This window comes from Aristolochia californica, unplaced genomic scaffold, assembly GCF_029961685.1.
Source record: "Aristolochia californica isolate CCGP_79_NKW_82.1479 unplaced genomic scaffold, dmAriCali1.0.hap1 SCAF_11, whole genome shotgun sequence".
Taxonomy (NCBI): domain Eukaryota; kingdom Viridiplantae; phylum Streptophyta; class Magnoliopsida; order Piperales; family Aristolochiaceae; genus Aristolochia; species Aristolochia californica.
This window is the reverse complement of record NW_027181782.1, coordinates 785,636-799,805: the sequence shown is the minus strand read 5'-3', so window position 1 is coordinate 799,805 and position 14,170 is coordinate 785,636. Positions and strand designations below refer to the sequence as shown.

At 38.8% G+C, this 14,170-nt stretch overlaps 5 protein-coding genes across 6 annotated transcripts; 4 read left to right on the top strand and 1 right to left on the bottom strand.

The window, feature by feature from the left end:
* Positions 1-917: 917 nt before the first annotated feature.
* LOC137944483 (cysteine-rich receptor-like protein kinase 6) lies at positions 918-3,518 on the top strand. Its single transcript, XM_068790168.1, has 7 exons — positions 918-1,050; positions 1,571-1,684; positions 1,801-2,000; positions 2,084-2,294; positions 2,374-2,611; positions 2,872-3,022; positions 3,103-3,518. Exons 1-7 carry the CDS (start codon positions 918-920, stop codon positions 3,406-3,408), a joined length of 1,353 nt encoding a protein of 450 aa, XP_068646269.1. The 3' UTR covers positions 3,409-3,518.
* A 314-nt stretch (positions 3,519-3,832) lies between these two features.
* LOC137944482 (protein RALF-like 33) lies at positions 3,833-4,150 on the top strand. Its single transcript, XM_068790167.1, has one exon. The coding sequence runs from the start codon at positions 3,833-3,835 to the stop codon at positions 4,148-4,150; it is 318 nt and encodes a 105-aa protein (XP_068646268.1).
* A 1,119-nt stretch (positions 4,151-5,269) lies between these two features.
* On the bottom strand, positions 5,270-6,943 carry LOC137944481 (LIM domain-containing protein PLIM2c-like). The gene is made up of 5 exons (XM_068790165.1): positions 6,809-6,943; positions 6,524-6,620; positions 6,363-6,394; positions 6,182-6,271; positions 5,270-5,566 (listed from the first exon to the last, which is right to left on the bottom strand). Exons 1-5 carry the CDS (start codon positions 6,941-6,943, stop codon positions 5,270-5,272), a joined length of 651 nt encoding a protein of 216 aa, XP_068646266.1.
* A 2,523-nt stretch (positions 6,944-9,466) lies between these two features.
* Positions 9,467-9,832, top strand: LOC137944480 (nuclear transcription factor Y subunit C-2-like). Its single transcript, XM_068790164.1, has one exon. It carries the CDS (start codon positions 9,467-9,469, stop codon positions 9,830-9,832), a length of 366 nt encoding a protein of 121 aa, XP_068646265.1.
* A 799-nt stretch (positions 9,833-10,631) lies between these two features.
* LOC137944756 (probable ascorbate-specific transmembrane electron transporter 1) lies at positions 10,632-13,181 on the top strand. 2 transcript variants are annotated; one of them, XM_068790495.1, is made up of 4 exons: positions 10,632-10,775; positions 12,069-12,117; positions 12,213-12,412; positions 12,872-13,181. In XM_068790495.1, exons 1-4 carry the CDS (start codon positions 10,632-10,634, stop codon positions 13,178-13,180), a joined length of 702 nt encoding a protein of 233 aa, XP_068646596.1. In that variant the 3' UTR covers position 13,181. The 2 variants fall into 2 exon arrangements, 1 of the variants encoding a protein (XP_068646596.1); XR_011110848.1 differs by lacking the exons at positions 10,632-10,775; positions 12,872-13,181 and adding an exon at positions 11,773-11,978 and having other exon boundaries at positions 12,213-12,244.
* Positions 13,182-14,170: the final 989 nt, after the last annotated feature.

The window sequence follows — 14,170 nt, the reverse complement described above, 5'->3', positions numbered from 1 at the left end:
TAGGAATTTTAGTCATCTTAGGATTTTAACAACAATGTGCTTAAGATTAGGAAACCCCACCCCTCTTCTTCTCGCCGACTATTAACTTCATCTCCTTTTGAACCGAAATGGGTTTAGGGTTTAAGGTTTAGAAAATAGTAGGTGGTTGGATCGAATTCGCGTATTTTGACGAATAAATTTAAGAGATGAAGATTTTGTTAATTATTTTTTAAAGATGGGTATTTTCCAAAAATTCTCAAAATAAAATCTTTTTAACTTGTTGAGAGAGTGGGAGAAAGAAGAGTTGCAGGATGGGAGACCAAAATACTACTGAAACAAAGTAGAAACAGAAGGAAGAGTTGCAAGATGTAGGACGAAAAGACGGAAATGAAGAAGCGGTGCAGATAACATCAAAAAGAAGCGGCGAAGGTTCTTGAAAACCCTGTCCTCTTAAAAGCAATGGGTTACTCATCATAGCAGAAATTCCTCACCGAGCAGCAACAATGGTGACCAAGCTTCTTATGTTTTCATCTCTTCTAGTACTACTTCACCTGGGTCACCTCGTCAGTACTGTCTCTTCTGCGGATATCAGCACCTTCGCCGTTATTTGCCGTCCTGGAAACTTCACGGCGGGTAGCCCCTTCGCCACCAATCTCGACCTCCTCCTCCTCTCTCTCCCCTCCAAAACCTCGGGCGGGAGCGGTTCGGACATCGTAGGAAGAGACGCGGACACAGTTTACGGGTCGTTTTCTTGTCGAGCTAAACTTTTTGATGTTGTCTGCAGAAGCTGCCTGAGACAAGGCATGGTCGAAATAAAGAAGAGCTGCCCTTCCGCAAAATCTGTGGTTGCGTTGTCTGGTTACTGCATCGTCCACTAATCCGACAAGAATTTCTTCAACGTGTTGGATTTCTCGTACAAGCTCCATGCAGCGAACCCGATGAGAGTAACGGACGCAGAGGGATTCTATAAGTCGCAGCAAGGGATGTTTAACCTGCTAGCCATGGGAGCAGGAAACTGCAGCAGATGCATCCGCCGTGGAGTTACTGAGCTTCTCAGGTGCTGCAAAGGAAGTACAGGGGCTCGAATCTTGCTCGGAAATTGTTATATGAGATAAGAACTTTATCTCTTCTAGTCTATATATGTCTCGACCAATAACTAAACACTGGTGTCTGTCAGATGCCCCTCAGGTGGAACTCAGATGGGGGACCCCTTCCCCTGCGATGTTGCAAGGGAAGCGAGAAGAGAGGGACTGCTCCCTCTCCCTCTGTTTTTTCTCGGCTCAGTAGTTCTTGCTAACAGGCAAAGCTCCTGTTGACGAAAGAAAAAAAGGGGTGGGGGACTCTTCCTCTCCGACCCTGCAACCCTCTTTGTTGCGAACAAAGGAGACAAGCCACCATTGCTAGTGATTCGTAGGACTAGAAGATTGCTAGTCCATTTGGACCTAGTTTATACTTGATTTGTGATTTTCTCTGTGAATCAGAGTAGATAGACTAACCAGAATGCCTGTGTTTTTTGGTAGATTCTATTTGTGGTTTCTTCAGCCTTATTAATTGCAAGAGAAACTATTTTGTTATTTTTACTTGATTGCAGGTTTAGGAGTTGTAGGAAGAAACCTTGTAATAATCAGCTCTGCAGCAGCATTTGTTGGGGTAGTTTTAGTGGGTTTTGCTTTCTACTTTTATTGGAGGAGGAGACCAGGAAAGGGTGAGTTTGCATACTAGAAACAACTTATGCTCTGAAGCATCATGTTCATGCAAAACTGAAGTAGCAGAACATTAAAAATATTACTGAAATAGATGAATGAATCCCTTGTATTGCAGAGAAGAACCGAAGCTATGAAAACCCAGTGGATTCTTCCTCTATTTCAAGAATTTTGCATGGTGCAGTTGGTAAACGCACACTTGCTCGTGCAAAATCTCCAGAACTACCGATGATTGGCTTGGATACAATTCGAATAGCTACTAATAAATTCTCCGACTCCAATAGACATGGAGAAGGGGGTTTTGGCCCTGTTTATAAGGTAATATTTTTCTTTTCAGAATGATTTTTTCACTTTCGAATGAATCGCTTCACTGAGATTTCTATACCATGAAACTTTCACAGGGTGTGCTCCCTGATGGCAAGGCAATTGCTGTCAAGAGGCTTTCGAGGAGTTCAAGCCAAGGTCTAAAGGAGTTCAAGAATGAAATCGTATTGATTGCAAAACTTCAGCACAAAAATCTTGTAAGACTCTTGGGTTGTTGCTTGGAGGAAGAAGAGAAGCTATTCGTCTACGAGTATATGCCAAACACCAGTCTAGATGTCTTTCTCTTTGGTGAGATTTCTTTCATTGGGTTTGAACAAGGATTATGAGTATTTAAACATCTTAACTTAAGAGCTTGTTTTATGAGTAGATTCCACGAAAAGAGCGCAATTAAGTTGGCAACAACGCTTGCAAATTATCAATGGGATTGCACGAGGTTTGCTTTATCTTCACGAAGACTCTCGACTTACAATTATTCACAGGGATTTGAAAGCTAGTAATGTCTTGTTGGACATTGACATGATTCCGAAGATATCAGACTTTGGGATGGCTAGGATATTTGGAGGCAACGAGACTGCAGCTAAAACTGCTCGAGTTGTTGGCACCTAGTCAGTATGGTTTTCCATCTATTTCATTCTGTTAATGGAGACCAAAGAGCTGGGATTGATCTGTTTAATATTCTGGTAATGGAGAGCCAAGGGCAGGGAGCCTACCTGTTGTGCTCTTTTCCCCCCTTTCCATGGGTAGGGGAGGAGGAAGGGCAAGGCCTTGCTTCCCTTTTCAAAGTCAATGGTGGGATTCCCTTTTCTATGCATTTATATATCTTTTAAGTACTTTTAAAAGTGTTTGTTGTTTTGACTGACTGAAGTGGATATATGGCTCCCGAGTATGCAATGGCTGGGCACTTCTCTACAAAGTCTGATGTGTTCAGCTTTGGAGTCCTAATATTGGAGATTGTAAATGGAAGGAAGGCGACTAGTTTTGGCATCTCAGAATACCCACTAGGCCTTATTGAATATGTATGTTTTTTTACCTTATTTTGTAGAATATCTCTCCATCTACTGTTGTTCTTGCTGAATGTAAGAATTGTCAATTGCAGGCCTGGAGCCTCTGGTCTGAAAACAAAGCGCTGGAGCTGATGGATTCTTTAATTCTTGAGAGTTGTTCAAGTTGGGAACTGGAAGTACAGAGATGCATACATATTGGCTTATTGTGTGTTCAGGGAGATCCCACTTTGAGACCCACGATGTCATTAGTAGTGCTCATGTTAAGGAGTGATCCCACTGGTCTTCCGCAGCCGTCACAGCCATCATTTTCTACTGTAAGTGCTCCTCCACTGGATCGACGAAGGTCGAGTGGATGTTCCATTGTTGAAGAAACCTTCTCTGATATGTATCCCCGATGACTAAATATCCTTAATATGGGTATTCTCCTCCTTCATTTTCATTTTTTATTTTGCATAAATCGAAAGAAGAGGGTTTTCCACCTCCTTTATGTACAACCAAATAGCTAAAAATGTAGTAGATATATGACATGGTTGATCCAACACGAAAAGCGATTTGGTATGAAATACGTAAATAGTGTTGTGGTTGATCGGACTGTTCAGAGCACCCCAATGCGTTTTTATTGCTGTCTTGGTTCCAATGATGGCCTTCCATTTGACACCACTAGTGAGTGATGATAAAAGGTGTTTGTTCATAAGCCTTTTTATTTCTTATTTGGTGGCCAATAATAAGTGGAGTGGTTGGCACTTGCCTTCATTTTCTCTCTCTTCTTCTCTCCATTACCATAAAGACAAACCAGAGTGCCTAACTACAAAGGCAGAGGCCATGGCCATGGAGTTCACGGGGAAAAAGAGCTTCTGCATTGTCTTGGCGATCCTTGCTCTACTCTTTGCCAATCTCTCAGGAACTGTTGGTGACATACGAGAGAGGAACTCACCGTGCAATGGGTCGATTGCAGATTGCTATGCTGAAGCAGAGTTTTTGATGGATTCCGAGATCAATAGAAGATTTCTGAAGGACAAACCCAATTACATAAGCTACAACGGCCTGGGTAAGGATCGACCTGCGGGTGGTAATGCCAAACCTGGTAATCCTTACACCCGAGGCTGCGAGAAGGAATATTACTGCAGGCAAGGGTCCTAAACTGGTGTATAATTTTTTCTTATCCCTCTGCCTTCTTCTTCTAAAGATTTCTTTCTTCTGTTCCTTATTTTTCTTCTTCCTTTTGGTACTACTTGAATGCGATTGTGTAAACCTGTGCAAAAAAAAAAAAAAAAGGCAATTTGATCGAACTTGCCAATCCTTTCCCCTCCTTGTTGTGAATTCAATGGCTATTGTAGCAATTTTCGTGGAGAAATCAGTGGCTTGAGGCCGGATAAACAGAATATATATTACGAAATCGGAAGGCAACTAAACTCGTTAAGAAGAAGAACATGGGTCTTCGTAATGATCCCTGAATTTTACTGAAAGGCAAAAAATTGCCAGATCTCCAACTGATCTTTGACTGGCTACAAATCCTTCACATGTGAATGCCCATTCCAGGCATTTCTCCGTCTAGCTTCAATCAAATGCCCATTTAAGCATTTATGCAAAGACCCGTGAAGGATTGTTCCTATTTCAAAGTTTCTCTTTTTAATTGTGAAGTTAAAGTGAAAAGAAGTTATATCAGATGTACTAAAAGTTCTGCAATGACATGTAGCAATGATGGCGTCCAGAAGAAATTATCTGGCTCCCCCACCTTTGTTGACCCATTACAACTCCCACAAACAGGACCCTTTATGAAAATATTTTTAAGTAAAACTGATTTTAACTTGTTACTACTCTAAATTTAATGAAATTCACTTTAAGCATTAAGAGTATATCCAGGGCTGTAAAACCCAGTGCACCAGCCATTACAACATTTCCTGCTATTTCAGATAAAGAAGAAGAGGAAAATTGTGTTTCTGAAGTTCAATGAATTGTTGATACAAGGTTGCAAGGCCAGAGTGTCATCCTACAAGAGGAGAAGATTTATTGCTTTCAAGTTGCATCTCATCCGAAGAAATATAACAGAAAATTACATGTTTGAAGCAGGCTCAGGGAGCTAAAATAAGGGATATCCAGTCCTTTTTGTCTAATGGGGATGGAAACTTGCCCAATGCAAAACTGATTAGGATTTGGTCTGGGTGAAATGAATTTAGAAAAATATAGTGAAGATGGAAAAAAAAAAAAGCAACCAAAACGTCAATGATAAATATTGATGAAAATTTGAACATCCTATGATTATGAATGCTCCTGCTCTGCTGTTGCTTCTTCTGTTTCAGCTTCTTTTGCTTCTTGGCTTTCATCTTCTGCTGCCTCCTCTTTCTGAGACTCCCCTGGTACTACAGTAGAGTTGCGCTTCATTGAAGTTGCCTTAAGGACATGGCTGTAGCTTCCTTTCTCCTTGAACAATTGTGCAAAATGGGCTTTGCAGTAAAGAACACCATCCATTGCAGCATACGATGAAGGAGTGAGGACACAGCCTCCATGGGCACACTTGAAACAGGACTTATGATATGATTCCCCTTCTAGAGTTACCTGTTACAGCTTCCAGAAAATTTATTCAACATTCTTAAAACATGAGCACTAGTATGAGTTAGATTTTAAGAAATGATTTTAGCAGACAAGGAACTAATATCAACTGGATGAAAGGACAGTCCAACCCTCAGTGGAGGTTCAGACTCATCTTTGAGGAAATTCAAGACTCATGTAGGTCCTCTGATGTTTCTTAGCAGCATCTACTCAGACCAATTCCCTAGCTGATTCTCTAACCAAAGATGGTCTCTCTCGTTCGTCATTTGTTTCTGGGTCACCTTCCTTATTGCTTGAATGGTCCTCTCTGTTTTGGATTGCTTTTAACCGTTTAATAAGATTTCCTCATTAAAAAATACTGGGTATAGTGATGGTTAATCTAGTTAACTTTCATATCTCTGGTCATCATGATTTCTTTTTAGGTATGTGTTAGACATCTCACAGAAGAATCTTGACAAAAGAGAAAATTACCCCAAAGTCATTGAATGTTTCATTTATTTTAGTTCTATGTACGAAAAAATTCCTAAAAATGCAGTAGTTATATGAATCTCTTATTAGCTCATATATATGAAAACTAAACTCTGTTTGGATCAACACAAGAGAACAAAAAAAGTGACAGACCTTTTCAAGTGGATATGCTGTTTTCTGGCAAGTGGCACATTTGTCTTGGGTCCCAGAGAAGAAGGAAGACAATTTGCTGGGCTGCCTACTCTGTGAGGTAAATGATCCAACTCATGTGTGAGCATTCTGGACAAGTAAAGTGAAGAAAAACTCCATTGCAGAAGGTAATGTTACAACCTACCAGATCATTGGACTTTTCAGAAGGTTTTCCATCTGGAAAGTCATAAAATTGCACACATTAGAAAAACACCCACAAAAGAGAGAGAGAGAGAGAGAGAGAGAGAGAGAGAAATGGTTTCAAGTATGAGAAAACCCATGCAGGGAAAGAGCATAAATTCTCACGCTGGAAATTCTTGGAGAAACTTCCTGTCTCCTTGAAGAGCTGTTCAAAATGAGGCTTGCAATAGAGGACTCCATCCATGGAAGAGTAGTTACTCATCTAAAGATATACATCATCAGCAGAATTAACGGAAAATAAAAACATATACAACAAATATAAATCATGTCAGGTTTTGCTCAAGATCTTATTTCAAATGGGTCATACCGATTTCAACAATACAACACTTCTACCCAGAACAACAACAAGAAAAAAAAGCTCATCTGTTATCCTAATACAAATATACTAACCACAAGGGTCCCTCCACAATGGCTGCATTTGAAGCAGGTCTTGTGATAAGCCACACCATCAGCAGATAACATATCAACAATGTAAACGGTCCTGTCACATGCCTTGCACTTCTCCAGAGTCCCAGTGAAAGCCATCTTGAAAAATCAAAACTCGAAGGAACAAACAAACAAACAAACAAACAAACAAACAGATGATAGTACAGAAAAAAAACACACAGAACCCACAGACACCGATGAGAATCAAACTCTCAAAACACCATAAACCGCTTCCAGCTGAAAAGGAGACAAGATGCGTTGAAGAAGGGAAGAACCAATCTTGAGAAAGTCTGCCACGGACCAATTTAAATCTGACAAATAAACGTATATCTGGGTGTCTTCTTTCTTCGAAATGGTTGAGGGTGATTAAAGGTGGAAAACCCAAATAAGGACGGATGGACAAGCTTAATCCCACCGGTGGAGCAATGACATGTAAAATGGGGAGTTAAAAACGGAGCTCAAGGAGGGGAAGTGGGGCTGCAGGCCATTAAATTTGGATCTTAATGGATTAATAAGGGAGGAGAGGGCGACAAGGAGGCCAGTGAAGATCCTAGCCATTTGAGAGAAATGGAGACCGAGTCCAGAGAAAGAGAGAGAGATGCACATTCAGCACACAAAATCAAAGGCATTCAAAACAGATTTGGCATAAAAATTAAAAGCTATTAATAACTTATTGTGAAACAAAATCAAAGGGGCCAAGTCAACCAATTCGATGGTAGTGGTACCCTCACTGGGGCCTTTAACTATCTAGCTTTGCATTAGAAGGTTAGAACAGAGGAAGGCAATAAGGGGCAGGAAATAGCAAACCGACTCTTAAAAGGGGTTGGAAGAGAGCCAAAAGTGAGAACATATGTTGCATGGATAGTCTTTTAACGTGGGAGCTAGAGGATTAACAAAAAAAAAAAAAAAAAAAAAACCCTTAAGATAGTGGCCTGAATCTGTGATATTGCATCAGTTTATTCAATCAAGTTCAATTCCTATACTTAGTTTGGTTGATTCAGGTAAAAATATTTGTTTGCATAAATCGGTTTTTTTGAAGTGCAAATGATCTTAGATCCATTACTTTTATGTTATTAGGTAGATCTTACATCACTTATGTGGACCAAATAACATATATATGCATTCATTTATCTAGTTATCAGGCAATGAAACACTCTTGTTCATATAAAATGGATAAAAAATAGCATAGTCAAAATGGCCAATAACAAAACACCACTTTGAGAGAGATCTAAACCCATTAAAATTGCAAACCTTTTCTTTGGTCAAAGAGAAAGTACATGCTTAATCTAACTAATTCATATGACAATTTTAAACTTAAATAAAAATTAATGCTATTTTTTTTGGTAATGTTATTCCCCCGTTTTTTCCTAAGCGCATTACCTGACGTTATTCAAATTAAGGGGAGATCATTTTGGACTAAGGGCCTAATCGAATTAACTGAGTAATGCGGGAGTAATTCATGTCTGATTCATTTTGGACTAACCCCCCTTAGAGTGATTAGCGAGTGTTGATTTTCAAAATATGTTTTTGATCGATCAACCAATTGTATATCCGAAAATGAACTAAAAATAAAACCAAAATAAACTAAGCCTAGATTAATAACAGGCGTGGTCATGACATAAGATTAAGTTTTATCGAGGTTCTACACATGAACTTGCAAAATGGTTTAATTTTTTTTCTCATTTGGAATGATCCACCCAATCAATTTAGCTTGATACCCATTCTTTATTCATCAAAGTTGACCAAATCCTACCTACCCCAAAAGAAATGGAAGCAAATCATTCCAATAATCAACTCTAACTTAATTAATTAATCTCTTAACTAGGTTTTAAAAAAGGGTTGAGTGCAATTTAACCCCTTGTCTTTAGGGATACTTCAAAGATGATCAAGTAGCTATTTTTATATCAAGATGTATGCTACCAAAACCACTAATTATGACTCTCATTAATTATTGAAGGTAGTTATATATATATATATACACAAATACATATACGCCCTCATTACTTTTGATCGAGTATTGAACAGTATCAACCTCTCTCAGGTAAAAATTAAGTATAAATGATGAGAAATATATCGTACATCATATGAACACTTTCAAACCCTAATACATATTGCTGATACACCCACCATTTATATAAATGATAAGTCGATATTACGAAAATAAAGTACAATAGACGGAAAATATAGAAAAAAATAAGGGTTATTAAACTTGTAATAGCAAATGAAACTAAAATAATTGAAGTACACTAAATGGTGACCATGATCATAGGATACTTCAATGTTTTCCCCTTGGTATAATTCAAACCCTTGTTCTCTCAATCAGTAAAAAGAGAAAAAATTATGGATATGAAAGAGAAAGGGAAGCTAAAGACCTTAAACAAGAACCATTCATAATGTTATTGACCAGCCAAAAGTCTGATTTGATGACTTCTTACATTCTATGTCCGTGGCCGGCCAAGCAGGCATAGCCGGCCTAGATGCCACCCTCCCTTCCAATGTCAACACTCTCCAATCTCCATATAGAAAGCTCTCTTAGCAGTCTCTTGCTTCCATTCGATCCTCAATCCCCACCTCCGACTGATCGAGAACTGGCTCGACCTTGAATATACAAATAAATATAGTATGAGACAAGCGGGGACATTTTCCGGTATCCTCTCCGGCGGCATCTCGGGAAGGACGGGGCCGCACTCGTTGCCGCTGGCGAGGATTAAGAAGATCATGAAAAGATCGGGCGAGGACGTGAAGATGATCGCCGGCGAGGCGCCTATAGTTTTCTCAAAGGCATGTGAGCTCTTCATAGAGGAGCTCACGTTAAGGTCATGGATTGTGACTCTCAAGGGGAAGAGAAGGACGCTGCATAAAGACGACGTTGCAGAGGCCGTTACGATGACTGATATCTTCGACTTTCTCGTCGATATGGTGAGGGATTCGGAGGGTTGCCGGGGAGATGGTAGTGGTGCAAAGGAAGGCGTGATCATGGAGAGATGAAAAGTATAATTACTCTTCTGCTAATCTTGTGCTTTTTGTTTCTATCTTGATTGATGCAGTCCTTTCAACTCTTTGTGAACTCAAATCTTGAGGTGCTCCAGTTTCTCTTTTCTCTGATTTTTCATCTCCAAATGAATTAAGATTGTTTTGCAATTCTGTAATATCTAAGCTCGAATGTCATTCTTGTAGAGAGTCCTCTCTCTCTCTCTCTCTTTCCCATTAGATAAATTATCCATTAATTAATTAATCATGTAAATAGGTCATTAAGTGTATCTAATATTAATAATTATTACTCATATAAATTAATTAGTTATAATAATTTCTAATCATTTCATCAAGCAAAGCCTGAGTAAAAATCTAAGTTAATTCAGCGAGTCGTGAAACCATGGTATTGACACGAATATGGCGGAAATTCCTGCTACGTATAAGCTTCTGGTTCGTGAATGATAAAACGAGAATAACTCTACATCTGACAAGCTGCTAGCCGCCTTCGATAGTGCAATCTCGGAAAAGGGAGGTGAGGAACTAAAGAAAATCTCCCCAGGTCGTAATCCAACACGAGAAATTTGACAGCTGAATACGACATCCCCTGCGCAACGAAGCCATCAGAGAGCCCCAAGACATCCGGGGCAGCAGCTCGCCACGAGCCCCCAACGCGTGGTGTAACTTCTACCCATCGCTCATCGAACGGTAATTAATTGGCTGCAAGGATTTAGATAACGGGGTAACGACGAATAGTTGCAGAGCTCCAGAGTTTCTAGCAGGGGAAAGACAAATAGTTTGGTAGACAGGGAAAGAGATGGCTTTGGGCGTTGATAGACGGGTGTTCACTTATGTTTCCCATGTGCTGGCGGTAGCTTTGGCGGTGATGGTATTGGTTTGGTGCATCAATTATCGGGGAGGTTTGGCTTTCACAGCAACCAACAAACAACTTATCTTTAATGTATGTGTTCTCTGTTTCTGGGTAGTTCTGAATTGTATCTGTTTTTCAAGTGGGTATTGAGTAGTGATGTTTGCTTGAAGTGTTATTCTGTGTTTATGTCTTCATTCATCAAGTTGTTCAACAGCGAACTAAAATCTTACTCCCTGATGAGTTCCCAAAATCTGATCCCTTGTTTTTTCTGGATGAGTTGACTTTAATAGTGTAAATTTGTTGATCCGTAAATTTCGATAATGGGTAATGTTGATGTTCTAACAGACTTCAAATTTGACTTGCAATGTTCAATAAATGATTTTGTTTCCTGAGCTTTTTTTTATTAAAGTATGTGATTTTTGTTACCTCCAAGATAGTTTAGGATGGAGAGCCAGTTGATCGCATCCTTTCCCCCTTCATTGTGGACTATGTTTCTTTTTCTATTCTTCTTCTTCTGCCTCTGGATTTTCTTTTTGAGTTTTTGATATCTTCTTATTAGTTTACGGTCAACTGTTCGTCGTTCTGCTTCTATGGTTCTTTGTTTATTTCTTCTCTCCAGTTAACGAGATCAACTTTTCTTCCTTTCCTATATGATCTTGGTCAGAGCAGACCGTTGAGCAACATTGTGGTCTCCTGCTTCTTGATCACCAAGTTTGGTGCTGGCTTTCAATTGCGACTTTTGTATCTGTTTGCCTTTGCTTCTTACAGTTCAGCGTGACCCTTCTTTGCTCTGATTATTTTATCTTCAGCTTTGCATATTCATTGTCAACTTTATATTCAGCTTTCCCCATTTTTTCAGTCGACTGTGTTTATCTTATCTTTGTCTTGCTTGATTATACTCACTTCTGCATCTTTTTTATCTTGGTTCAAGATTTTTTGGGCTTTCCTTCAGCCGCTAACTTAAACTCATTTGATTTTGTTCTCCGTAATCTTTTTGATTGTTATTCTTTATGTGAGCCTCAATTTATTGCTGCCTTATTTTTTATCAGTGTTCTGTTTAGTCCTGTTCTGCCATTTCTTTAAATGTTCTAGTTTTGCATGAGTAATGCTTTAGAGGTCTAAAGGGACTGAATAGGTGGCCTAAATGATACTAACGGAATGCAAGAGGAGCATCAGTAAACAGTTTCTAAAAACTGCTTTTGGTATTGAGAAGTTTTTTCTTACCAATGCGGATCGAAATGAAATGTTCTTTCTCATATCTGTTGCTGACGTTATTCTTCTTGGAGGCCATGTGTGGGATTTCTGAATCTTTTTCTCAATTTCCCAGAGAATTTTGGCAAACACAAGTTTTGTGTTCATTTATCTTCTTGTTCTGTATTTCAGATCCATCCCGTACTAATGCTCATTGGGTTTGTTATCATTGGAAGTGAAGGTAATGAAGATCAAACAACTCATTTCTAACCTTTGTTAATGATTCCGAGTTCCCTTTCTCCTCTCCTTCAATTGTCTATTTTCCATATAATGCAGCTATAATCAGCTACAAGGCTCTCCCATTCAGGAAAGAGGTGAAGAAGTTGATTCATCTTGTTCTTCATGCCATTGCTCTTGTACTCGGCATCATCGGCATATATGCTGCTTTTAAGTACCACAATGAGAGTGGAATTGCCAACTTGTACAGCTTGCACTCCTGGCTTGGAATTGGTACCATTTGTTTATATGCTATTCAGGTATGTAAATATAGCAGAATAAGAATTACTCCATGCTAGTTAGTCCCTAGAACAGTTGCTAAGACTTTTGGGACTAGGTGTCTCTATAAAATTTTCACCTATTCACTCAGGTTGAACACTTCAATCGGAAACCATCCCCTTCAATTCCTTTACGGTGTGAGTTGAGATGATGATAGATCACCACAACCACAAAACCCTGGAAGATTTAGTGGTCTTTCAGATATTCTGTATGAATGTTAAGTGTGGTAGGTTAGTACTTCACCATGCAATGACAAAGCAGAGAAATTGCTCCACTTATAGAGCAGAGCAATGGCATTACCAAGTAACTAGTACTAACTAGTAGGCTGTGGCAGAAACAGGCAACAAGCCTCTTGCAGTTTATTTAAATTATTTGTTAAAAAAAATTTAATTCATTTTTTTGTCTCACTCTGGTTTATGGTTCTGAATTTGTATCTCCAGTGGATTTTCGGATTTGTTGTTTTCTTCTTTCCTGGTGGCACATCATCTCTCCGTAGTGGAGCTCTACCTTGGCATGTGGCTTTCGGGCTCTTTGTCTACCTCTTGGCCTTGGCCACAGTTGAATTAGGGTTCTTGGAGAAGCTCACTTTTCTCCAGAACTCTGGTCTGGATAAGTATGGCCCTGAGGCTTTCTTAGTGAACTTCAATGCTATTGCTGTCATATTATTCGGCGCATTCATCGTGTTGGCTACCATTTCTACAGCTAATGTTGAAGACCCAGATAGCTATAGTGCAATCTCAGATAGTTGAAAAGTGATGATATGTTGATAAATTTGTAATTTTGGTTATTTTATGCTTACTTCTAAAGGTAGATATGGTTCTTTCCACTTCCCTGTAATCATGAACAAAGATGGTTTGAGATTACCATAAACATATATTCATCATCAGCTGCTTCTTCAATGGAATCCATAAAAGTTTATATACTAGTGTGGTTTACTTTTCATCTGATGATCAGTTTATGTTCTTGCTTCTAGAGGTAGTTTACAATGTGTGTATTAAATATGGTTCTTTCCACTTCCCTGTAATCTTGAACAAAGATGGTGTGAGATTACCATAAAGATGTATTCATCATCAACTGCTTCTTCAATGGAATCCATAAAAGTTTATCTACTAGTGTGGTTTACTTTTCATGTGATGATCAGTTTATATTCTGAATCTGATTCTCTCTCTTCTGAACTCTCCATTGTTGGAATATGTTGGTGATCTGTGATATGACCTGGTCTTCCGCACCTTAAACGGTTAACCTTTTCAGGTTGCATTGGCTAGCTGTCTAACATGGTATCAGAGCAGGTTCCACACGTCCCGCCTTCAAATCCCCGCACGTTCGCATGGAATTTGTCTTGGGTTTAACCCGGAGGCGGGGAGTGCCTGGTCTTCCGCACCTTAAACGGTTAAAAATATTATATATGTCAAATAATTGTAAATCATGCTAATCAGTTATGTCAAATAATTATGTAAATTAAACAAATATTAAATTAAATAATATATTATTATTTAAAATAAAATAAAATAGCGAAATATATTTAACTTGAAAATAATAATATTAAATTAAATATTTTTTTGTTTATTTATATATGATAGCATAATTTTTTAAAATAATTAACATAATTTCCTTAAAAAATAGAGGAAAAGCAAATTCTTATAGAAATGCCATGATATACTTAGACAGAAGCCCAGGCCCATTTTACTTTCTCCCGCGACAACGACAATAACGAATCGAACAAAGGGCGCGAAAAATCA

Excerpts from the sequence above, each read along its gene's own strand:
- LOC137944483 (XM_068790168.1), top strand. The coding sequence starts at position 918 with ATGAGAGTAACGGACGCAGAGGGATTCTATAAGTCGCAGCAAGGGATG. Across the intron at positions 1,051-1,570 it reads TCTCAGGTGCTGCAAAGGAA|GTTTAGGAGTTGTAGGAAGA; the intron begins GTACAGGGGCTC and ends ACTTGATTGCAG. Across the intron at positions 2,001-2,083 it reads GTTTTGGCCCTGTTTATAAG|GGTGTGCTCCCTGATGGCAA; the intron begins GTAATATTTTTC and ends AAACTTTCACAG.
- LOC137944482 (XM_068790167.1), top strand. The coding sequence starts at position 3,833 with ATGGCCATGGAGTTCACGGGGAAAAAGAGCTTCTGCATTGTCTTGGCG.
- LOC137944481 (XM_068790165.1), bottom strand. The coding sequence starts at position 6,943 with ATGGCTTTCACTGGGACTCTGGAGAAGTGCAAGGCATGTGACAGGACC. Across the intron at positions 6,621-6,808 it reads ATTGTGGAGGGACCCTTGTG|ATGAGTAACTACTCTTCCAT; the intron begins GTTAGTATATTT and ends GTATATCTTTAG. Across the intron at positions 6,395-6,523 it reads TTTCTCCAAGAATTTCCAGC|ATGGAAAACCTTCTGAAAAG; the intron begins GTGAGAATTTAT and ends ATGACTTTCCAG.
- LOC137944480 (XM_068790164.1), top strand. The coding sequence starts at position 9,467 with ATGAGACAAGCGGGGACATTTTCCGGTATCCTCTCCGGCGGCATCTCG.
- LOC137944756 (XM_068790495.1), top strand. The coding sequence starts at position 10,632 with ATGGCTTTGGGCGTTGATAGACGGGTGTTCACTTATGTTTCCCATGTG. Across the intron at positions 12,118-12,212 it reads TGTTATCATTGGAAGTGAAG|CTATAATCAGCTACAAGGCT; the intron begins GTAATGAAGATC and ends CATATAATGCAG. Across the intron at positions 12,413-12,871 it reads TTTGTTTATATGCTATTCAG|TGGATTTTCGGATTTGTTGT; the intron begins GTATGTAAATAT and ends TTGTATCTCCAG.